This window comes from Acanthopagrus latus, chromosome 15 (assembly GCF_904848185.1).
Source record: "Acanthopagrus latus isolate v.2019 chromosome 15, fAcaLat1.1, whole genome shotgun sequence".
NCBI lineage: Eukaryota > Metazoa > Chordata > Actinopteri > Spariformes > Sparidae > Acanthopagrus > Acanthopagrus latus.
The window spans coordinates 9,237,505-9,261,661 of NC_051053.1; the positions used below are offsets into that span (position 1 = coordinate 9,237,505).

The window sequence follows — 24,157 nt, forward strand, 5'->3', positions numbered from 1 at the left end:
CAGCTCAGTCGTTAGGCGCTCCAACTCTGGCTGAAGAAGTTACAACACGCAGTGGGGAGGGCGACGTGCGAGAGACTATCATCTACATTTCCATCATATTCGAACCGGATAAATAAGAAGATTGTTTGTCTGTACAAGCTTTGAAGAAAGTTGAGACAAAAAAATTGAGCTTCTGGGCCTCGTATAACGTCACGGTAAGTAACTCGTTGCTTCATACCTAAGCTGCATGAGTAGCCAAAGTTAGTGATGCACTTGTTGCGTGAGTTCGTTAATGCTACCATCCCATCCCACCCAACGCACTTTACCCAAGAAACTGTTCGTGTTACTATGTTTGGGAGTGAACTTTCAACGTTGCAGTTATTGTGTACAGGTTCTAAAAAACCTCCTGCTTCGTCTCTGAAAGTTGGTGTCTCACTCATAAATATGTATTAATTAACACATTGACACAATTAGGTTAGCAGCTACTAGCTTAAAGTTATATGGTGACATAAAAAACACACCAGGCGACCATGAGCAGAGACAAAAAATTAAGTTTAACGTTAAATACACCTTTTAAATCTCCCACAGCCTGTGGCTTTTCTCTAGTCCAGTGCCAAAGATTATGTTCTCTAAATGAGTCATTGATTTAAATAGGCCTGTCAGGGCTCTGAGTCAAACCTTAAGAAACGCACAGCTCCCCCAGTCACTGAAAGGCTGGCTATTGTTTTCAAGTGAGATGAGTGTAAATGGGTTTCCCCTGTTTATTCACATGCCCCCCTCTCAGTTTATTCCTTGATGGTTTTAGCGGGCAGTGAGGATCCCAGGCAGTGCAGAGGGATGTTTTTCCAACAGCCAGCAGTGTGCTCAGAAGTGGGGATTATGACAGCCTTGGAGGGGGAATTAAGGCATACAGATGGCTGCTCTCATGTGATGCCAGGTTCCACCTTGGTCAGCAACAAGGGGGTAGTCTGCAGAGGTCTGTCGACACTGTTTGGGCTGATCGTGAACTTGTTTTTGAGGGAGGGTGCAGGGAAGACTAGTATAATTTATATACGCCTGATAATACTCTGGGATTGTGGCTGAGGAAGGTTGGTATGGTTTCACCTCATACACTAGTTACCACGGACTTTCTCAGTTGTTTTTTGTTTTTTCAGCCATATCTTGGTGTAATATAGCAGCAATGAAAACTCCTACTGCTTATGAAAGTATTTGTGTGTTTGCAAGTTTGTGTGCATTGCAAGTATAGTTCAAATGTCCAAGCAACTTATTTCCTAAACGAGTATTTTAGTTATTGATATGTCTAGTATGAAACAATTCTCAGATTCAGGGCAAATCCAAAAACAAACAAACAAGAAAACACCAATAGGACCATCCATGTTCCTGCGCAAAACATTTTTCTCTTTAAATCTGTCTCTGTTTTCAGTGTTATTGCTACACATGTGCTACACAGTGCCTAGGTGCAGTACACAGACCAACTAGGATAAAGATGTACAACACTCACAGGCATTTATTTTATTTAAGAGGAACTTGGAGACACTCAAAGTAGACATAAGATTGAAGAGAATGGTGTAAGAATTGTTTATAAGTTGTAACATGAAAGTGTCAGTCAGCGTAAACCTACAGTATAGCTTGACTCCGTCAAAAACAAGTCAGATGTTGAAGCTACTGGAATTTCAGGTTCTTTGAACTGACTGTTTGCACTGACACACAGATGTGAGTGAGGCTGTGTTTGAACATGTTCATAAATCATATTTGGTGAGACAAATGTTTTTCTCTCTCAGTCAAGATCATTCACTTATCTGCAGTTGCCACAACTTTTTTTTCTAGCTGGTGGCAACACCTATACAATATATGATATTCTCAGCCCGCTGTATCTGATGCTTTTAAACAACATATAGATCTATTTCAGCAATATGTTAAAGACAAAGGTATGACGCAAGAAACAGCAGGTTCTTTTCTCCGCACAACAGTGTAATTTTTTGCAGGCTGCTTCAGTTGGGGATCACTTGTTTTTGTTCGCTGATTTTTTTTTTTCTTACGGGGTAGTGCAGGATTATAGGGGATCACAGTCGGCGCGAGGCAGTAATTAACCTGATTAATTGATCCTGAGACGTTAATCAGATGAACCTTGTACTAGTTGGGGCTTGAGGTCAGACTTCAGGTGAGCCTGGGTTGCAAACAGACTGTCCTCTTCCACTATGGACCATTTGTTTTTGTAATTTAGGCAGACTCTAATAAGACACTTCTTTTTTTATAACCTTATTGCTGTGGTTATGATTGCAAAAGAAAACTGTTTTCACAAGGATTATCTGGTTGATTGTTTCCAGTTAATGACTGTTGTTAGGATTAGAGTATCTAAGCTCATTTTATTTAGTTTTTAAATTTTACACTTTTGCATTTGCTGCAGCGTTTGCTGATGATTTGGTTCAAGATGCTTTTAGGGTACACCAGCTTATGTCTTTGCTTGAGTCATTCCATTTCATTTTTTTGGGGGGGTGATCAATCCAGAAGATAATTGTGATGATGCTAAAGCATTTGTCCTTTAACCCCTCAGAGGGGACAAGCCTTATTGAGCTAATCTTGTTTATGGGATAATGGGAGACATCCATGCACTTATGTCTGAGTATAGGATTGTTTTTGCTTTGATTGGCAGTGTGCTGATAGCAGTCTACATTGTTATATTTCTTTCAAAGCAGTTCTTTGAACATTTACTGGAAGAGTTTGTCTTATTTGTGGAATAACTTTCAGTTTGGTATCAGTTTACACTTCACACAAGATTACTGTGATCATCTGTTTTAAATTCTGTTCTGCGGCATTCATCATTCACATTGAACTGTTGCTGGATCATGTGTTTTTAATTTCTTTGCTTATCTCACTCCTATATTGTCTATCTTTTTAGATGCAATATGGACAAGTTGCCCTGGAACAGATAAAAAAGTGACAGATAGAAGCAAAAGAAAACTGAAGGAGTTTCACTGTGAGTAAGTAATTATCACAGGCATACACAAAACATCATGACCACCTCGATAAAGCAGGAGAGAACCATTTGTGTTCTCCTCCCCAACAAAGACCAGCTGGACATCACCATCGGGGTGAGTGTTTATGTAACTCTAGCTGTTCTCTTGGTCTTTACAAATGGTCAAAATTCTGATTATCATGTCAGTATTTATAGTTTAGGCACATTGTGAATGCATATTGAACTCCGACTTCTTTGTCTTTCCACCTGCCCCAGCTGAAGTCCACAGGGCAAGATGTTTTTAATCGTGTGGCAGAGCTTCTTGGAATCAAAGAGCTGCACTTCTTTGGCCTCACAGTGGTGAAGGGTAAGTCCACTCACTGACTCCTCAACCTCCCAACCTGAAAATGTTCACACCAGAGCGCACAGCTGTATTGTCAGAAGACTGACACTGACAAACATGCAGTGCTCTTACCACAGTTCAGCAGTCAATCAGTTAGTTTGTAAACAGGAACGTCATGTTTGGATTATGATTTACGGCAGGTTTTTGTGGTGCTACTTTTTGGTAGCACTTGTTTATGTTGTATTGAGGAAAATGTTTTCAGCCAAAAGAAAAAAAAAAGTGTTTCTGCCCGCCCAGTCTGCATAATTGAATGGTGTAATCCACTTCAGCTACTGAACAAAGTTCTGAACTTTCTATTTCCTTGCATTCCTATTCTCTTTCTTTGTACAAATATGTTGAAATGCCTCAGTAATCTTCTGTGGCTCACCACTTGAACAAGCAGCCTTTTGTTTTTGTGGTGTTGGTTCAGCGATCACTTAGGCCTGGATTCCTGCAATATTAACTTCATTAAGCCTGGAATGCACCCTTGCATTCCTCCTCTTCACTGAGGGGAGGGATGGATTGATGATGGGAAGAGCAGGGTGGGAGTGTGGAGGGAAAAGAGGTAGGGGGACTCGTCATGATGACACAAGCCGCCTTACTCAACCCTTCAATGAAGGATGAGAGGTGAAGGAGTTGGAATGAGTCAGACAGAGAACATGACAGGCTGAAAGGAGGGATGGATGGTTAAAGGAGCGAGTTGTGAAAGAGCTTGTAGAGCCTGATTAGGCTGCACAAAGTTGAACCAAAGCGATAAGGTGGATCAAATAGAGAATGCCCATGTTATGACTCATAGGACCAGGCTGCGAAACATTCATCATCCTCTTTTTCAGCACAGGTTGCAAACAGCTGTTTAAGCCCCTTTATGTGAACGAATTCCACCTGTTTTCAATAAATCAACATTACATTTTGTTGAGGTTTATATTTGGGGGATTGCATGATAACTAAATAGACACATGTTAAGATACACGTTATCACATGCCAAATGCAACTACCTTTCACTAAGGCTGCAACTAATGATTAATTTATGACTAAACAGTCATTTAGGCAGTTAAAAGTATAAAATGCTCATCACAATTATCCTTAAACTCAAAGTGGCATCCTCAAATGACTTCTTTTCTCCATGCTACAGTCCAGAACCGAAAGACTGATTTTTGCTGGAAAAATCAATGGATTACGAAAATTTATGGCAACTGATTTTTATTTTTATTTTGATCAACTTGTAAGTGAATAGACTAATTGTTGTGGCTCTAATCTTCACACTTTTAAAGAATGTTAAACCAACAAAGCTCCTGCCAGCAGTGTTTGTTTAGTGCTGTCATGCTACCACATGAATTAAAGAATGGATAGATTAACATTAGCATTGTTGGCATTAGCTTCCAACTAGCCCCATTCACAAATGGAAGAACAAGAGCTTTTTTCTCTCCCCTAATGAATCCCATTGTTGGGTGAATTTTGCGCTTGGTTGCATCAGTGTTTTGTTTGCTTGCAAACTGTCTGCTTGTTTCCTGATTGTGTTTCTCCTTCCCAGACAATGAGCACATATTTTTAGACATGGAGGAGAAACTGACCAAGTACTTTCCTAAGGAGTGGAAGCAAGATTCAGTAAAGGTAAAGCAGCATGTTGAAAAGGGCAACACATCTTTAAATGAAGTAAAGTAAAAGCATTATGCTGTGACCCCACCAAACTGATTTGTCAGTTAATTGGGAGGCACAGTTCAGTGGCCTACATGCCAAAACGTTTCATTTAGCATGACAAAAGATGCTGACACACACAATATTTCTAACCTGTCTCTTTGTATGTAAAGGGACTACAGAAGAGACCGCTGCCTCTAGTGCTCTTCCTCAAAGTGCAGTACTACATAGAAAATGGCAGACTCCTTTGGTATGTTCTTCTTTGTATGTTCTATAAGCATTTCACTTTGCATCCATCTTTGTCCTCCTTTCTGACATGTTTTTGTGTACATCCCTCTCTTTTTTTTCTTTTGGTTTGTGGTACCAGTGAACGAAAGGCACGGAATCTCTACTACTCTGACGTGCGGGAACGGGTGCTTCACTCTGAATGTCGTCAGCAGGAGGAGGTGTACTTCCAGCTGGCAGGTTACGCCATGCAGGCTGACCTCGGTGACCATCCCCCGCCCAGGGAAGATATGGAGATCACTCCTTATTTTGAACCCAAGCTGTACTTTCCCCCCTGGGTAGGTGCAACTGTGTAGAGACTACTAATTTAAATCTTTTCTTGATGAGCAGTTGAAAAGCTTTTGATCTTCATATGTTATATTTCCTTTATTTCTTCTATAGATTATAGCTAAACGTGGCGTAAACTATCTCCTCTGCCATGGGCCCAAGGTGCATCAGGAGCTGTGGGGCATGTCTACTCGTGATGCCATCCTGCTCTTTATCAGGGAGTCATGTCGGCTGGAGGATGTACCCGTCACGTTTTACAGACTGCAAAAGGTCACAAGTCAATTTAGTATTTCTGTGTCATTAATTGAAACAAGTTGGTTGAATTAAACTTTGTAAATATAAAATAAGGAATTATTATTTAGACTGGTGGGTAAAGGAATTTGTTATCAGCTATTTTTGAACCCACAGCCTTCCCTATGACTGGAACACTGTCTTTCCCAACACAAATGCTGTTAATTTGGCTTCATTTGAGCTGTGCTGAACAAATGACTGTGGGGCCATTACGTAACTCATCCATCTATTCCAGTTTATTGTCCTCCCATTGCAAAATCACTCCTCTGCTGAGTGATATTTTGAAGGCTGGCTGATCCATTGCGTAATATGCTCCCTAAGCAACCCAATTTTTCCCAGTGAACTGGGCGAGGGGCTCAACAGTGGAGTAGCTATCTTATCTGAAGCGCTCAGATGCCTCTCTGACATCTCATCATTCATTTGTCCAGGACAAAAAGGCAGAGAGAGGAACGGCGTTGCTCGGTCTGACCCTGCGAGGAATGCAGGTTTATCAGGTGGGTGCATGTGTGAGTGTGTTATTAATGCAGAGTGTTGTATGCGTCAACACATACGCACATGAGAGTGAATCTGCGTTTGCTCAAAGATTCAGTCTTTGTATCTGTGGCTCTATAAAACCTCTGACTAGACGTGTGAGGAATGTGTGGGATTGCCACCAGCAGCAGTGCAGCAGGAGATAGGAGCTGTCTGCCATGCCCGTCAGTTGTTTGATCTGTCCATCAGGGGCCATCTGGGGGGGATTAGGCCTGCAGGCCTGGCTGATTAAAGAGCCAACAGACCGTGAGATACCTCGAGAAGCTCTTGGCCTCTTCGCCAAGTCCAGATGGTTCCTGTGAACAAAAAGACAAATGATTATTGATCATTAAGTTAAAAAAGTCCAAGTAGAGTGCACATCCAGAAGGCTATGATGCTTTTATAAAAAACAAAAGCACACAAACATCTGAGGTATTTCTTCAGATTAAATGTGTTTTGTTTTCACAGGAGGTGAACAACATTCGACAGATGCTGTACGACTTCCCCTGGACAAATGTGGGACGTCTCACCTTCCTGGTATGCACACTGCACATTTCCATTCTCTGTTAAGATCAGGTGGAATCATTAGCTATGTACACTAAATATAATATGTCGTCCTATTCAGGGGAAGAAATTCGAGATCCAGCCAGATGGCTTGCCGTCAGCCAGAAAGCTAGTTTACTACACCGGCTCTTCATTTCGCTCTCGCCACCTCCTGCTGCACCTGAGCAACAGCCATCGCATCTACAGGAGCCTCCAACCTGCCCTCAAACACCTACGCCAGCTGGAGGAGAGCGAAGGTAGGGGAGGGGGAAGTTAATACAAGGACAAGATTAGTATCAGTGATAGTTACAGTTTGGTTTGGGGCCACTTGTACTCGGCAGAGAACTTTAGTTCAATGCGTAACTGAAAAACGTCTTTTTCCCGCAGCAAAGAATCAAAGAGTTGCTGCTCAATAAACAAGTCTTTAACACAGTAGGTGTTTATATATGTGATATTTTCTAGTCCTGTGGTACTTCTTAAAGAATACTAATAGATCTCTGCTGGATACACTTAATAAAATACATCCTAAAAGATAAAAACATAATTCATACTCCTTAGTTGAAAATAAGTATTTTGGCATGTTTAAAGGTCTAAATTTAATAGTATAAATTAATAAATAAGCTATGAGAATCGATAGGTCCTCATCGATCTATAAGCCAGTAACCCTTCATGGGTGACACTGAGGATAGCTCTGTAGTGCAGTGTCTAGATTACCCATGACAACTAGTTTTCTTTGTATATTTTCAGTATTTTCTACCAAATGTTCAACAAACACAGGTGAAACTAGTTTCTTTAGATGATTTATTGTACCCTTTTTTCTTTTTCAGAGAAAAAGCGCTACAGAGAGTCATACATCAGTGATGACTTGGACTTGGACCCACCAGGCAGTGAGAGCAGCCCCGGCCTGTCCCGACACTCCACCAGCAGCTCTGGAATTGAAGCTGACACACGCCAACACAGCATTTCCACAGAGATGGCCTCCATGGAGGAAGAAGGTCAGCGGCGAGCAGAGAAGTGTTTTAGCTCAGCAGCCAGCCGTGGAAGCTCTTGCACCTCCGGGTTTGATGCAGGCAGTAAAGCTCGAATGGAAGATGAAGGGTGGCAAGAGGAAGGTGAGAGGATTTTTATACGCTAACTTCTGTACATTTGGACATTTTTAACGATCCATCTGTATATTTGATGGAGACAACCAGGGCTTTATTTGTTGATGTGCTGGTTAGGTATTAGACATGAAAGCAGACATGTGCCCATGCTGATTTTGTGATGAATGTGCTGTCTAATTCTGTACTTCCTCAGGCAATACTCTATGCAAAACATGCTGCTCGTGAAGCTAATGAGATGTAATTTTTCCAAATGTTTTATGCCTAATCTTCTTGTTGTTCTGTTGCTCTCTTAAATCCATATATCCATAAAATCCATTTTCTCAGATTTTTATTAATCAGAATCTTTCTTTTTTTCTTTCTTTCTTTTTTACAGAGATCAAGGCTGATATTGTAAATCCAAAGGGGGGTATTGTGGATGATACTGATGAGATGTTCCAGCTGGCTGATCTTCTTGAAGGAGTGTCAGTGGATTGTGCAGAACTCCCCTCTGAGACTAACTCATCAGGTATTAATAACTGTTGTGACATGCATACTGATATTGTGCAAATAAGATTTTACTTTTTCTCGACCCACCAGCAAAAATATATATATATTTATTAATTTGTTTTCTGAAACCCTGTCTTTTTGGCTGTACAGAAAGCAAAGTGTGCCCCGCAGACAGTGATGAAAATCTCAGATTACGTAATAAGGATATGTTAAAACAGGTCGGTTGTCTGACTTCCTCTGCCTTCTATTTGTTAGTCTCCTGTAGTTTCCCTGTGGAACTTGCTCACCTTGTTTACCTCATGTCTTTACTTCCTGTCTCTGTTTTAGGTTATGAAAGCTAGGGCACAAGTTTGCGTGGATCGACATAGCCACAGTCTAGATGACGTACGTCTGTTTCCACCTCCGGCACCCCTGGGGACGACGCTGCCACCTGATTCCTCCCACAGTTATACGTTTGGGCTCCCAGATGCCTCAGCAAACACAAAGACCCCTGTTGATCACAGTCTTTACCCCCCTTTGCACAGCCAAAACAAACCTTCCTTCTATGGCCGCAGGTCTACCAACTGCCTCTCACTGGACATGTTAGGTGACGAACAGTTCCTGGAATTCATACTTTGAGCCTGTCAGGTGCTGATGTCCACAGATACGCTTGTACTCTTCCTCTACTTACAGTGCAACTTAACTTGTCAGTTGCCTACACATGAATGTCTTGGTGTTTTCTGTGTGTTGATGATGAAATTGAGGAATGTGTGTGCGTAAAATTGCAGAGACATTATTGAAAATGACAGGACAGTTCATTCCTCTTAGAAAAGCTGCAGATTAGATGACAGAGATCTAATTCTGCAACATTTCATCAGTACACAGAGCATATTTATTAATGTTGTATATTCTGTACATACTACTTGCACTATTTTTTTATGACATTTCATTTACTCTAAGCAAAAACATTTTGAATCGTATTTGTTTCTCTTTTGTAGCGTTCACGCTGTTAAACATTCTCTGAAAAGTCTGAATGTCGATAACATTTTACTGTAAGAGATCTTTTTACATTTTTATGGTGTTCATAAGATGGGACTTCCTTTCCTTGCCATTAGCCTATTTGCTAATGTAGCCACTAAGATTTCCTTGTTTTATTCAGGAAAATCTTCAGAAGCCATGGTGCTCATGTCGGTATATCCTAGTCCTCTTTTTAAATCATATTTTATCATATACTCTATTTTTGCATAGTGTGTTCTGCCATGCTTTTTCTATTAGTCTGCCTCAGCAATATAGCTGCCGAGGTGCAAAATCGAATCTTTACAGCTGGTAATGCATTCATCCAAAGCTACCCCGTCTATACTCCTCCCACTGTCACAAGTACAACAGAAAAGTATTATTTGTAAAGCACTATTTTTGTAACCAGTTTATACTGAATCTGCAGTATTTTTGTATTTTGTAACCCCCAAACAAAGATTTTTTTCTTTTTTTTTCCTCAAACATTATCACTGTATTAATTGGTATGCAAAAGAACCCATGTTTTCAGCCAGTATGAACTCCCTTGGAAAGATCGTCAGTCATTAAACACAGAAAACCTTTACTCAATGCCTATAATGTATAAACAATTGTCAGTGATAACTGACAATATGAACATTTATTTTTATCTAAAGCAATGTTTGTTTTTATAATAGTGAAAATAAATTCTTAATGCCACTAAATGAAACCATGTCTCTTTATCTTTGCACTGTCGCACCAATATAATGTAAATGATCGGTTTACATTTTAAACCTATTTAATATTTTTGATGTATTTACTTATTTAAACAACATGCACATTACAAATATGCACAACAAAACTGTTTTTTTTTTTCAATCTGTGCGCCATTACCTTACTCACTGTCACTTCTCGCGAGAGTTTTGGGATGACGTTTACGGAAGTTTACATTCCGCTAGGAAAACGTGCTGCTCATGGCAGCCTGAGTAAAGCCGGTTAGCTTCCCAGCAGCGAAGCAGCTTCAACATGAACTCTGTTTTAATAAACGCGGTGTTGTCCAGCTCTCCTGATTACGGCCTTTTGTTCGAGTCTCTGTCCTGGCCGAGTGACTCATGGCCGGGGACGGAGCGGGTGGAGGCGCTGACAGCTTTCATTGGAGGACTCGGACCACTTCTCTCCGACTCGGACTCGACTCATCTGTCAGCAACGAATAGAAAATCTATTAAAAGTAAGATTGAGTCGGTGATTTTTACTCGGTGTCTACCTCTTCTTTCTAAAATATCAGCCGAGGCCGGAGACATGCGGTGCAGGGAGAGCACCGCTGCTGCCTGCCGACTTGTGAGCGTCTGTGTCCCGCTGTGTGACGAGGCTGTTCCGGGGCGGGTAGCTCTGTCTGTCCTGCCGGCCCTCCAGCTGTCAGAGGAGGAGGTGTCCGGTCCTGGACGATTCAGCGTGGAGGTTGCCAGTGAAGTCATGGCTGCTCTCATACCCTCACTGTCAGATGAACGGATCAGGCTCACCATCCTGACATCTGCCCTGTCCTGCATCAAAACGCTGCCTGATGCTCTGGTCTCCAAAATCACAGTCAGGCTTCTCTTGACCCTCCTGAGCTGCTGCAGCGGTGAGAGGTTGGGAAGCTTCCTCAAGTTGATGTTGGATGATCTGTGCGCCTGGCACTGCACTGAGCGCACAGCTGTGGTCACAGAGCGGACACTGCTGTGTCTGACCGCCCTGTCAGACCACCTGCTGAGGCCTCACAGCCTCCCCTCCTCCTCCTCCTCCTCCTGTGATCCTCGTCCATACCTGCAGTTCTGGATGATGGTTCAGGATGGACTGACGCACAGAGACGGTGTGTCACGCAAGAGGGCGTTGTACCTGCTTAAGAAGTGCGTGGCCCTGTCAGAAGAGGAGGGATTGGACTGTCCAATCTCTCCATCAGTTGTTGCAGACGAGATCTTGTTCAGATGGGCCCCTAACAGGAGCAAGCTGCTCAGAGAGTTCTGGGAGGATTACGCACTGGTGATGGAGACACTGGAGGAAAACCAGGTAGAACACCTCGACTGTAGGTTTGCTGTTCAAGCAGACCGATAAATCAGTTGGCCGAGATTGGCCTACAGTAGATTCATCAGAGATATATGTCAGAAACATCTGTGTAAAAGGTCAATAGGTCCAGCATATTAGTTCCTGTTTCCCCATGATAACCAAGTGGAATTCTATTTGTTTTCTTGTAATGTTGCTTCTTTCTTTCTCTTAAGGTTCATGTCGTCCGGCCCGTTCTCAACAGAATAGACACGTTGATCCAGACAACAGTGAATGACAGTCAAGGTAACACCAGAAATAGGCAAATTATTAGTTTCTTATTTATTTATTTATTTATTTTAGTAAATGTTTGGAAAGACATGTTTCTGCTTTACCCATTATCAACACATTAGGTATGCATTTCAGACATTTCTGGCTCACCTCCTTTATCTTTCCATGAATCAAAGTGGCTAAAGTGATCATGTGGACTATTTCCTCAACACACTTTGCTTAACCAGTCACTTGCATGGAAAGTTTTCAGTTAACTTTCCAAAAAAAAAAAAAAAAAAAAAGTCAAAGTCATCCAGCCATCGCAAACTTTACTCCCTTGAAAACAGAGTCTCTTCCCTGTCTGTGCTGCAGCTTCAGATCAAGACCTCTTCCACCCCTCCTGGCTGCTGTGTGTGTACCAGCGGATGTTCCACAGTGAGAATAAATCCTTAATGAGAGAGGGAGTGTGTCATCTACTGGAGCTGCAGGTCCTGCAGCAGCCGGAGTTTGCGGTGGCCTTTTCTCAGGTGCGGGCTCGGACACGGGGGAACTCGGCGCTATTTTGGCAAAACCTCGGATAACTTGTGCATTAAAGTTTGCTCTCCTCTTCCTTGGCTCCTCAGTTTATCGTCGGCCCTTTTATGGATGTTCTGTCTGAAACGTCGCTCTTCTACAGGTGAGGGTTTAAGGTCAACAAGCACATAAATTGCGCACTTAAGGAAAGTGTCTTTTTACGCCGGTCCCCATTAACCCATCGTCTGTCCACACGTAGGTCAGTTGGACAGAGTGTAGGAGACTGTCCTGAGCTCGGGGCGAAACTCCAAGTCTTCATGGCCACCTTCTTCAGCAGCCTGCCATCGGAGCACAGAGGTGCACAAGCCACAGAGAATGTCATGCTGACAAAGCTCAAAGCCTAAAAATACCCGAGCATCTCTGACTCCGCTGTTATGATTGTTCTCAGGTCGCATGCTGCTGCAGATGATCCAGCAGCTGTGCTCTCAGCACTGGTGTGCGGTGCCCCTCCTCTTCCTCTCCATGGCCCTCTCCAAACTCCCCACAGGTCCGTTGCTGGGAGTCGAGGGGCTCACCGCTCTCAGGTACCTCTTCATGCTCGCTGCCGGACAGACTGTTGTTGTAGCTGGCGGTGCTTAATGTGGCAGCTCGTTTGAATGTGTGTTGTGTCGCAGGGAGGTGCTGCGCTCCACCATGATCACACATCAAGTCCTGCTGAGAGGTGCGTCTCAGTGCTTCCTGCTTGATAGCTCGCTCCGCCTCACAGATGTGGTAAGAACGCAAATCATTTACATGATATTTAAATAACACCTTACAATAACATATGATTGATGATGAGTTGAAAGTATTTAGAAAGAATCACCATTTTGATATTGAAGGACTTGTGAAAATGAAATAACCAAATAATTAACCTCAACCACAAATGACTGAATGAGGCTTAGTGGGATATTTGCTCAACAACACCACAAATAACAGCATCAACACTGGACTGCAAATTAAAATCATGCCACGCAGGATTGTTTTTGTTGCTGTTTGTCAACACGCCATCCAAATCTGGCCCCACCTTCCCTTGCTCAACGGCCAAGAGGCAGAGAGAATGACAGAGGGAGCAGCAGTGGTGGGGTCAGCTGGAGAGTGAATGAAGAGAGGGAGCGGCGCTGGCGAGAACAAAGATGTGAATCAGAGAAATAAAAGGGCACTTCCGATGGTTTCAAGGCGGTTGCTCAGCCCCGCCCTCAGTCAAACGGACGCACAGATCAGCAGATAAAGGGTGCAGAGTGTGAGACAGTGATGTAACTTGGTCACGTTTCTCACACCCTGCGTGTTGTTGTTGACTGTGGGCTACATACCATACTACAGAGGGAAGGATCTGTGCATATGCAGACACTGCCACACACTTCTTGCGGGTTATCAGTGATGATCAAGAGATGCACCACATGTGTCTGTACATTATTTTTGGGGGTAAAATCCTGCATAGTATACCTGTTTAAATGAAAACCTCTGACAGTCTCAACCATAACCAAACACTGAAATCTCTCTGGTGATGTGTACGTAAAATATATCATTGCAGAGTGCAGTGACCCTGGATGATGTTTTCAGTTTCCTGATGGATTTTCGTGCAGACGAGTCACTGTGTCGAGGCACACAGATCTGGAATCAGGTACGCTGTATTAAGTGCTTTGGAAGAAACCTAAAAATGCAGGTTAAATTGACATATTTGGGGAGTTGTACAACTGATTAATTTCTGCCTTACATCTATGTGATAACATCGCAGACGTGCTCCTGGCTACTGGACAATGAGGGCAGTTTCAAGCCGATGATTCTGGATGCAGATCCCACAAAGAAGGAAACTGTAAGAGGCTATGTTCAAAGCGAGATCCACAACTATCTTCGAGTACCAGCTAGCACAGGTAAGGCTGATGAGACCGTGAGACAGTCATTGTTAAATCTACACTGTCATTCAGGTTACACTTGTAGGAGACTGAGTCGGTGTCCCTGCTCCTCAGGTCACACTGAGAGGTTACCTGACCCGAAAGAGGCTGATAAGTTAGCCAGGGCCATTCTGCTGTGCGTGGACATGGAGGGGAGTCAGCCCGGGGCAGAGATCGGTAACACTCTGGAGACATTACTGTCTCCGCTGCTGGACACCCTGAGCAGAGTCAGCACCAATATCTACCTGCCTGTGCGCAAGAGTGACAAGAGCCTGCAGCTCATGCTCCGACTGTTCCAGCTCGGGAGGACGCCAAGCTGTCAGCATGCTGGAAAGCAGCAAGGTTTGTAAAGATAACACTGATTCATTGTTATAGCTGTCGAGTCCACCTTTGTGCTTCTGCAGTAGGTGGACTCATGCCCTGTTTTTTTTTGTTTACCTTTAGATTAGCCTTAGATTGAGATCTGCTTATTGAGTGTGATCTAATATTAAAGAACATATTTATGTTCCATGTTTATTGTTTTATTTAGGATTTTTTCTACAAATCGTTTACAAGCTTTGATGTAGAAAGAAACATTTCAATGCTCCATTTTAGTTCCTGTCTTTTTAATGTCCTCCTTTGCTTTGATTGGTCAGCTGTCACAGGCTAGAGCAGGCACCGCCCACTGTGTTTCCACAACTGCTCCTGCCTGTGTTTTTGTACCCACGGCTGTGTTGGGGTCGTGGCTGAGGGCCGTGACTGTATCATTGTGACATCACAACCTTAGAATACAGATTTAGTGGCAGCTTTAGTCTTTTTTCATTTCAGAAAAGTTTGCAAATTTAAGCCAAGATACCTTCATAACATCATTTGGTTTAGCTAGCCTTCAGAAATTCTGATTGTTATAATTTAGTCATAGAACAAATCCTGGCTCTCATTAAAACTTAATTCCCTCAGTGCTGTGCTTATTAGCTGTCATGCCTAAACGGCTCAGGGGTGTGTGACATTACTACTTTTTTGTTGCAGCGGATAACTTGATGGTGGCCATGGAGACGCTAATTTTCAAACTCGTCGATCCGATCCAGGAATTTATCCTGAGGCGGCTCTTCGGGGAGCTGCAGGAGGTAAACTGCAAATGCGAGCAAGTCGCCGCCGCTCCAATTAACAGAGATGCCTCTCGTGGTTCAGCTCTGATTTGTGCATGTGCTTTTCTTTTTATTCATACAAGTTGTTTGACGTGGAGCGGGCAGAGCTGTATCTGTGTGTCTTGAGGCAGCTGGCCGTCATGTACAGTTCGTTACCACAGCACCGCAGTAAAATGCAGCAGATCTATTTCCCAAAACTCGTCAAGTACAGCCTCAAGGTCCTGCAAGAGCCGAGCCAGCAGGTACAAACATTCAAGCCCCACAATTTTGCGGGATTTAAAAAAAAAACAAAAAACTGTTTGTTCCTTGGCTATTCAACACTGACTTTTTTTTTTGTTTTTATTTTTCATTGCCAGATTCTCTCTGTGGCAAATCAGGTGGCTCGAGCAGTTGCTATGGCATCCCTGGCTATGGTATGTGGTCTTGTGGAGCAGGACGTGATCAGCATGGGATCAGAAACCATTTCTGCCCTGAAATCACTGAATGACTACTTTTACTGTCCAGTATCATCTTCCTCGTTAGGAAACTTCAATAAACGGCTGCAAAGACCACAGACAGTAGATGGTTCGGGGTCAGTACTCAGTAAGCCTTGCAATGTATGGCAAATAAATAAAACTGCATTGATTTAGGAGAAATCAAGCTTCAAAGACATGTTCACAATTAAATCTTTGCCTGATGAGCTGCGATCCTTTCTATATTTAGTGACGTAGGAGTGCAGGGTCCTCTGCTGCAGGAGTGGGGATGCATTGCTGCCAATTTCATGCGGGACCAGTGGATTTGTCTGAGCTTCCTAATTAAGGCTGTTGGGATTCCCGAGTCCGCAGAGGCTTCCAGATCACCCGAGACTCTCAAGGCTGCTCTCGGCTGCAGCGTGGAGGCCCTGGCACTGCTGCCCAGTGACCTCGTGCTGCCTGTGCTCACCTTCATGGAGACAGTGCTGCCACAAGTGAGTCCAAATCTATTCATGTCAACAGTTAAACATTTGAACCGAGGTGTCTTTGTAGGCATAACATGAGGGATTTGTCACAAATACTAATCCGAGTCTGGTTTGGTGATGTTTCGATCCCAGCTGCTACTTATTGAGGAAGCCCTCTGTGTGGAGGCCGTGACTCTGGGCTGGGAGCTGGTGCAGGAGCTGACCACTAATGCCCATGACTTCTGGCTGGCCCTGAAAGGATTCATCTGCATGGCCTTCCACCATGAACTGCTCCAGCTGACAGAATCGCAGGCTCCGACACTTGTTGCCACCCTGAAACAGGTGATTAAAATCAGACTGGTTGACCTGAAAAGGAGGGAGATTTTTTTTAACTTTCAACATGCATTGTCTATAATGTCTGATTTTATATATATATATATATATATATATATATATATATATATATATATATATATATATATATAATATATAATATATAATATATATATATATATATATATATATATATATATATATATATATATATATATATATATATAATATAATATATATATATATATATATATATATATATATATATATATATATATATATATATAATATATATATATATATATATAATATATGTGTATATGTATGTGTGTGGTGGTGTTGTGTGATTGTTTTTAGATTGCCACTGAGCTGTTGGAGCTGTCTCAGTCGAAGAGTGGAGTGTTTGGTGTGCTGCTTCAGCACTGCTGTCACACGTGGCTGCCAACAGACGGAGGTGGCGGGGACACGGCTGACACCGTGTTTGCCGGTGTTTTCAGCCACGTCAGCATCCTCACCGAGGCCTGCGTCTACGGACCAGTGTTCAGGAGAGATCAGCGGTAACTCTCGGCAGCATTCCTCAGATTTGTGCGGGCGTTTCTCACGGTTATCTTAACTTTTTTTATGATCTCCTTTCAAAGGCTCATCCTGGATGTCCAAACATACGTGGAGCAACTCGGTGAGGTGTGTGCCGCCAACGTTGCAGTGACAAGGTGAGCAGCTGCTTTACGGTTTAATAAATGTGATATAACACAGCGCCACTAGAGGTCTCTGTCGCCGTTCAGATGTTTTCACAGTTGTCTGCGTCTGCTGCTTTTATTTTGCAGCGATAACAGGGACGACCAGTTGCCACGCACATGTGTACTGGCTTTCCTCAGCCGCCTGGATTCATCTAATCCGCAGCATCAAAGACTGATGGAGGAAATAGTTGTGGATTTGTTGAAAAAGGTAGGAGATCTAACTAAAAGCAACGTGTTTTACGGTCAGCTCAACACACGACTCTCCAAACAAAACAAACCTCAAATCTTTTAGATTTAATGACATTTCACCTTGACTCCTAAAAGTTATTGGAAATGCTCCTTTAATGTTCTGATCCCCGGGTTTAAAGACAAGATCCCAGGCTCTGATTTGAAAGCAGTATATGATTTGTTTGTACCGTGTTCATGTGTGGCAACAGATGCTTGTTTTGCTTTGTGACGTTCTCAATTACACCGAGCACAGTGATGCGTTTTTCATCAAAATAATTAGCAGAGCATCAGTTGCAGCTATTTAAGCAATGTTCAACAACATTTTTCATTATCTCCCCAGGATAATGACATATCAAAGTCAAAAGTGCGTTACTATAGCAACTCCCTGCAACATCGCATCAAAAACAGAGTGTGGCAGACGCTGCTGCTGCTGCTGCCCAAACTCAGAGAGGTAAGAAAATCGCTTCACGATCACACAGGAGATAAACACCCAGAGAGCAACTGTGTGTGTTCTTCCGTGCGTGCAGGAGTTTGTCACCTCGCTGGTGAGCCGTGTGTTTGAAGCTGGGTTCTGCAGCAACCAGGCCTCTGTCAAGTACCTGATCGAGTGGATGATGATTCTGATCCTGGTCCGCTACCCGCGGCACATGGACGCCTTCTGGGCCTGTTTCAGCATGGTGGGCTCCCGCTCAGGACACCTGTCGATTAGAAAATACTGTTGTATGAGTGAAACAGTTCAGTTATTGAGCAGCTTTTATGTTTTCTGTCCAGGATCATGAAAAGACAAAGACAAGCAGCTGCACCTTCCTGTCAGTCCTGGTACATTTCAGCGTCATCCTTCCCAATCTTCAGGATGAGGTGAAGCCTCTGATGTTTTTTCTCTCTTCAGACACTCTCTCTTTGATCGTCTCTCGGTACCAACAAGTCCCTTTTTTCCTCCCTGTGTGTGTGATTTTTTTTTTTTTTTAAAGGCATCGCAGCTGCGTAAAGCGCTGGACATCATCCTGCAGTGGTGTTTCAACCACAACTTCAGTGTGCGGTTGTACGCCTTGCTGGCCCTGAAGAGGGTGTGGAGCCTGGCTGAGGTGCGGGCAGGCGAAGGGGCCGCTGGTCTGGGAGAGCTGTCCACTGTCATCAAGGCCTGTCTGAACCAGGCGGAGGCCATGCAGAGCACAGGGTGAGAGCAGAACAGCTACAAGAATTGTAAATTGGGCTATGATTTATGCATTTATTTGACGTGTTCTGCTGTTCTCACTGTTCAGAAATGCCAATAAGAACTGGATGAGGATCCAGGAGCACTTTTTCTTCGGCGCCTTTCATCCCATCAGCGACTACAGCGTTGAGGTCTGTTAGTATGTTTCTACTGAACAGATAAAACCTTCAGAAATCCAGCACCACTGTGTGATAACATACTAATGATAGCATTTTTATTCCCCAGACCATATTCTACACTTTCCCCAGCCTGTCAGAGGTGGCTGATGATGAGTGGATTCCAGCCTGGAAGTTTAAGAGACTGTCGTGTTTCTCCGAGAATCCGTCTTTTCCTCTGAGGAATCTGTCTCCAGACCTGAGGCAGCTCCAGCCCGGAGACTGGATCCAGCAAGACAAAGGTAGAGTGACGCCTCTCACCTGCAGCAGGACAGTTGAACACAACATAACTGTAATATTACCTCGTCTCCGATTGGGTGGTTATGGTGCCGTGTCTTCCAGGTGAGCAGAATAAGGAGGACCGCTGGGCCGAGGTGCAGAAGAAGATCACTCCCTGGAGGCTGGGGATCCAGGAGCAGGAGCCCGAACTCCAGCTGGCTCCGCAGCAGAGGGCCGCTCGACTGGGCAAACTGCACGGCGCCCTGCTGGTGGTGGCATCGCTTATCGACAAGCCCACCAATTTAGGAGGTGGGGAGCAGCACGACAAACGACATGACTTGACAAGTTATTTGACATTTTTAACGGCACCTCTTCGGCCATGTTCAGACCAAATCAGGCGGTGCGGCAATTAGCGCAGTGTGGGAGGACACAGCTGAGGGAGTTCTGTCAGTTCCCTCTCCCTGGATAGCGCCCAGGTTCCAGCTACCGGCTTGAGAGCAGCAACTCTTCCAAACATCCTTTTTTCCACGAGGAACAGTTTGGCTGAGTATTTCTCTTCCCCTGCTGTTGGGGTCACCTGGCAGCATGATGTTGTTTGAAACACCAAGCCAGAGAATAGAAACTGGTAGCAATTATGCAGACCTCTGGAAGCTTGAAGTTTCTTTTTTGGCATTGCCGCCGACGCCCGAATGAGCCCTCAGTCAGTAAATAATCGCGAAATGTCAATGAATCATTCCTCGATTTATGTAACCGACACTACAGGTTATTGTTTGGTTTCACAATGATTCTCTGGGCAAAGAGGTCAAACACAGCTGCCACTGAAACAAATCACTTGAGGCCTGTTATCAGAGTTCAGCGAGGGAAGGCCCAGCTCTCACCGCAGACACTCCTCCTCTGTGTGCGCCGGTGCTTTTGTCTCAAATGATAAGAGGCGGAATCAATCCGAATTTGTTTATGCAGGAAAATATCCATTTTGAAAACCAATATTGAAACTGGATGATGTAAGAAGAGAGCATTAACCGTTCTGTAAATGTTTTATTTGAAATCGCCTGCTAAATTGCATTTACAGGTTTAGCTTTTTATATCTGTCCGTGCCCGTGATAATAGACATGGAGACATGGTGGACATTTCAGGCTGAGTCACGACAGCTGCTGGTTGTGTTTTTGATGTCATGGAGCTTTCTTTTTTTTTTAAACCACACTTTGACATCAGGCCAACTCAGAGGTCATATTTAGACTGATTTTACCTTTAGGCTTTGTCTTCATTGGTTTGTTTATTTCGTTGTTGCAGGTCTGTGCAGGACCTGTGAGATCTTCGGTGCCAGCGCTCTGGTTCTGGACAGCCTCCGCCACGTCAGCGACAAACACTTTCAGTCCCTGAGCGTCTCGTCTGAGCTGTGGCTCCCTCTGTTAGAGGTAAAAGGAAGCTATCCATAAAATCGAAAGGATGTCCACTCTGTCACGAAGAGAGCTATTTCCATTGGGCGAGTGCCCTGAGAAATGTGGGATTTGTGACTTGGCCAGCCTCAGATTAAAATGAGCTCAGTCGAGAGCAGCAGACGTAACGGTTGGATACCGAAGCCAGCGCAGCACCACGCTGTTATTCTGCTAATGGCTTTCTGTTCCGCTGCGGCCAAGAAAACTTTCAAGAGAGTTGTCAACGTCTGTCCTTGAATTCTGAGAAAAAAACTTTTCTATTTAATGATTTCCTTAACTAAATTCACTTAGTGGGAAGCGCGCCTTGGTGGTGATTAAAATAAATTCTCATTGATTGGAAAGTGGTGCACTTGTGGAGCAGACTCGTTGACTCATTCCACTTGAGCTTCATGCAAGGCCCCTCTCTTTGTTCCTCTGTTTAGAGATTTCTGGCTCTAGTAAAGTAACTGTAGAGATGGAAAAGGGCAGTACACAAAGCCCAAGGTTAGAAAATGAATCAGAATCTTTTTAAAAAATGCCAAATTTAAGGGAAACAACTGAAGGTTTTTAACTGGGCTCTTTGAAACCTGCTGATATCCTGGTGTCACTCCAAGTCTGTAGCATCTTCTTGTCCACCATTTGATGATGTTACGATGTGACAGCCTGTGGCAGATTTCCACACTGGAAGAATTAAGAAATTACAGCTGTTATGTTTCATAGTTTTCATCTTGATGCATCAAAATGTGTGATTAATGTCTTGAATTGGGTTTTTAAATGTCTGTTTATTGACTTTTCTGCAATGAATTATTCCAGGAGAGAATCATGAAGTATCTGAGAACCCATTTTTTTTTTATCCCCCCACCCTCAGGTGAAGCCAATGGAGCTGACTGACTTCCTGCAGCTGAAGAAGAGTGAAGGCTACTGTATTGTTGGAGTGGAGCAGACAGCCAACAGTCAGAGCCTCCAGGACTTCAAGTTCCCCGAGAAGACGCTGCTTCTTCTGGGGTATGACAGCATTTGAAAACTCTGTCTTGCAGTCAAAGCACAGAAACGTCCTTTTTCAGCCAGTTGTGCATAAATGGACGCGATCTGTTGTCCTCCCCTGAGCTTCTCACCTAAATAAAGGCGTGAGCTGACGAGGATATTAAATGTTATGGCACCGGTTTAGTGTGTTACCCTGCGGGGCCTCCGCCTCTCCTCTCCACGGTGTACCTGTCGGGGCATGCTGGCCTGTAATTGGCTCTCCCTGAGGAGGAACGCGCTGGAAATGAATTACACGGGCAGCGTGATGACAGCAGCAGAAAAAAAAAAAGCTCCAACCTTCATCGAGCGGAGTTTGAGTCCTGACATCGCCCCGTGGCTTCCAGCGGGAAACAGAACGTCCTTCTGTCGAACCGGCTGTAGCGGCTCAGAGCTGAATTTCTAAGAATGTGCAGTTTACAGCAGCAGTTGTGTGACTCACCCGCCTCACTGAGCTGCAATTGTGCGGCCAGATGAATATTTATCGTTTTGTCTGTGTAGGTGTCCTGTTTTGTTGCAGCCCGTTCTGTCACAGAGGTGTGAGCTGAATCCTGAGCGCTTTCACAGCTGCGCTCTCTCCCGCAGCATGGCCCGGCCCGGCCCGGCCCGGCCCGGCCCGGCCCGGCTCTAACCTCTCATCAGGTCGCTATTATCTCACCCAGATGCACTCAGGATAAGTGTAGCTCATCAAATCATGCTTCCTGGCTGCGCCGCCGCCCCCCGTGGACCCATTGACTGCCGAGCTCATTACCTCTTTATGGTCGCTTAGCATGGCCCATATTGCTGGATCTCACCATACACTCACTTGATTACAGTGTGAATCGCTCTTGGATTTAAGATTATGAGTCAACCGCGTAAAAGAGCGCCTTCCACATAATGGTGGGGACTTGAGAGAATGAAGGATGAACTTGGCTGCTCGTGGTGAGGGTCTCTGAAATTAAATCAGCTGGATAGCATCATTAAGATTAATGAAAGCGGAAATTAAAATCAACCAGGAACAAAAATGTTAATTGTGGTGTATTTTTCTGACACTTTAAATACATTTCAATAATGGTTTCTATAAATTAACATATTTACAGTATTATACCCCAAATCTAATGGCTGATTTTTATGTGGATAAAATATGTTTATTTTTAAAATATGCTGCTTGCATCCTCACTCAGTGTCCCAACCACAAAACTATCTGCTTGGTCACACGTTTCAAATAACAGCTCATTTAAAATGAATAATCTGAATATGTAAAGTAGTGAAGAATGTAGCAGCAAATGGAAATAATCGGAAAAAGTTACTCAGAAAAAACTTAAATACAGACATTGTGTGCAATGCACAGCCTACGTTTTCGCACAAAAATGTACATTTTTTTCTGCAAATATAAATCTCCTCCACATATCGGTTATCAGTCTACTTGATCATTAATAACCAGTATCGGTCCTGGGAAAAAAGGCATTGGGTAAAAAAACAACAACAATAGAAATAAATGTATTATCATTAAGTATTCTCTTGCTTAGCACAAAGGCTGCAGATGGGGGGGAAACTCTCTGTCCAAAGTACACTCACTGGGACTTCTAACGCTCTTTAATTAAAGTGCTATATCTTGTTTATTTAATCTGTATACACACCAAAGTATAAAAATGAAGGTTTTACTGCTAAGCCAAGCACAGCCAACAAGCTGCTGACTCTGGCTCCTGAGAAAGGGTATCAAGATCCCCATCTAAATCCAAACAACAAAGCATTTTTTATTGATTTATTTATTTTTAATCTGCAATTATTCCTTTAAAGGCATCTGTCAGCACCATATGACTTAGTTCTCAGTGGCTTTATTAACACGAATGAAAAATGAAAAAAACAGACATGAATGTGTACTTGATGCTAAATATTACTTTCCCCCTTCCTCTTTTACAGCAATGAGCGAGAAGGAATTCCTGCCAACCTGCTCCAGATGTTCGATGTGTGTGTGGAGATCCCCCAGCAGGGGGTCATCCGGTCACTCAACGTGCACGTGAGCGCCGCCCTGCTGATCTGGGAGTACACACGTCAGCATCTGGCCTCGGGGTCGTCCGAGGCCGACCCGAGGCGCAGCTGAGGCGCAGGCCGGGTGATGTTGCGGCCCCTTTCAGGACGAGACCACTGACGCTCCTGTCCGGCGGCAGGTGTGAAAAGCATCTTTCGGGGGGACTGAATATAAAATATCAGCGACCGATCGTGGAGACGATGCTCCATCCTGTGGACGCCAGGGGCCGTCTGAGGATGTTCGTGCTCCGTATGCTCGGGTCAGCAGTCGTCAGCGGCTGCTCTTGTGCCTTAGTGAGAGTCATGAATAGAGATGGGCTGTGGATATTCCACTGGGCATGCTGTTATATCAGTGGAGGCAGTGTCTGTGTTGGCAGAGCAGAAGCATACATGGAAATGTTCCCCCCTTGTTTATGTGAGCAGTTAGTTTTTGTCTCGGCTCACCAGGGCTGGACCATAATACCCATAACCATAATACTATTACACATGATGTGGCATTCTCACTGTTTTTATGGCAGTTTGGCCTTTTGAATTTTATTTTTTATATATATATTGTTGATAAATAAATAAAACTTTCCGATATGCATTTTACTTACACATGGTTGTTTTTATTTGTTGTGGTTGCACGGAGGGTGCTGAAGGGGTTAA

The 24,157-nt window shown here is 43.7% G+C and overlaps 2 protein-coding genes across 3 annotated transcripts; both read left to right on the plus strand.

Moving 5' to 3' along the window:
• The first annotated feature begins 4 nt into the window (after positions 1-4).
• Positions 5-10,136, plus strand: zgc:172136 (uncharacterized protein LOC566376 homolog). 2 transcript variants are annotated; one of them, XM_037123380.1, is made up of 14 exons: positions 5-194; positions 2,879-3,071; positions 3,212-3,302; positions 4,849-4,928; positions 5,126-5,202; positions 5,320-5,515; positions 5,619-5,774; positions 6,224-6,289; positions 6,774-6,842; positions 6,931-7,105; positions 7,676-7,960; positions 8,325-8,456; positions 8,588-8,655; positions 8,765-10,136. In XM_037123380.1, exons 2-14 carry the CDS (start codon positions 2,994-2,996, stop codon positions 9,053-9,055), a joined length of 1,764 nt encoding a protein of 587 aa, XP_036979275.1. In that variant the 5' UTR covers positions 5-194; positions 2,879-2,993; the 3' UTR covers positions 9,056-10,136. The 2 variants fall into 2 exon arrangements, with proteins under 2 accessions (XP_036979275.1, XP_036979276.1); XM_037123381.1 differs by lacking the exon at positions 5-194 and adding an exon at positions 2,283-2,421.
• A 191-nt stretch (positions 10,137-10,327) lies between these two features.
• On the plus strand, positions 10,328-24,104 carry tarbp1 (TAR (HIV-1) RNA binding protein 1). Its single transcript, XM_037123379.1, has 28 exons — positions 10,328-11,452; positions 11,662-11,731; positions 12,068-12,222; positions 12,319-12,371; positions 12,468-12,565; positions 12,657-12,792; positions 12,883-12,979; positions 13,779-13,868; positions 13,983-14,118; positions 14,215-14,481; positions 15,145-15,242; positions 15,347-15,505; positions 15,620-15,834; positions 15,966-16,209; positions 16,333-16,521; positions 16,870-17,069; positions 17,151-17,222; positions 17,337-17,457; positions 17,818-17,928; positions 18,005-18,154; positions 18,249-18,335; positions 18,449-18,654; positions 18,740-18,821; positions 18,916-19,087; positions 19,188-19,373; positions 20,355-20,479; positions 21,348-21,484; positions 23,402-24,104. The coding sequence occupies exons 1-28, from the start codon at positions 10,433-10,435 to the stop codon at positions 23,580-23,582; spliced, it is 4,857 nt and encodes a 1,618-aa protein (XP_036979274.1). The 5' UTR covers positions 10,328-10,432; the 3' UTR covers positions 23,583-24,104.
• Positions 24,105-24,157: the final 53 nt, after the last annotated feature.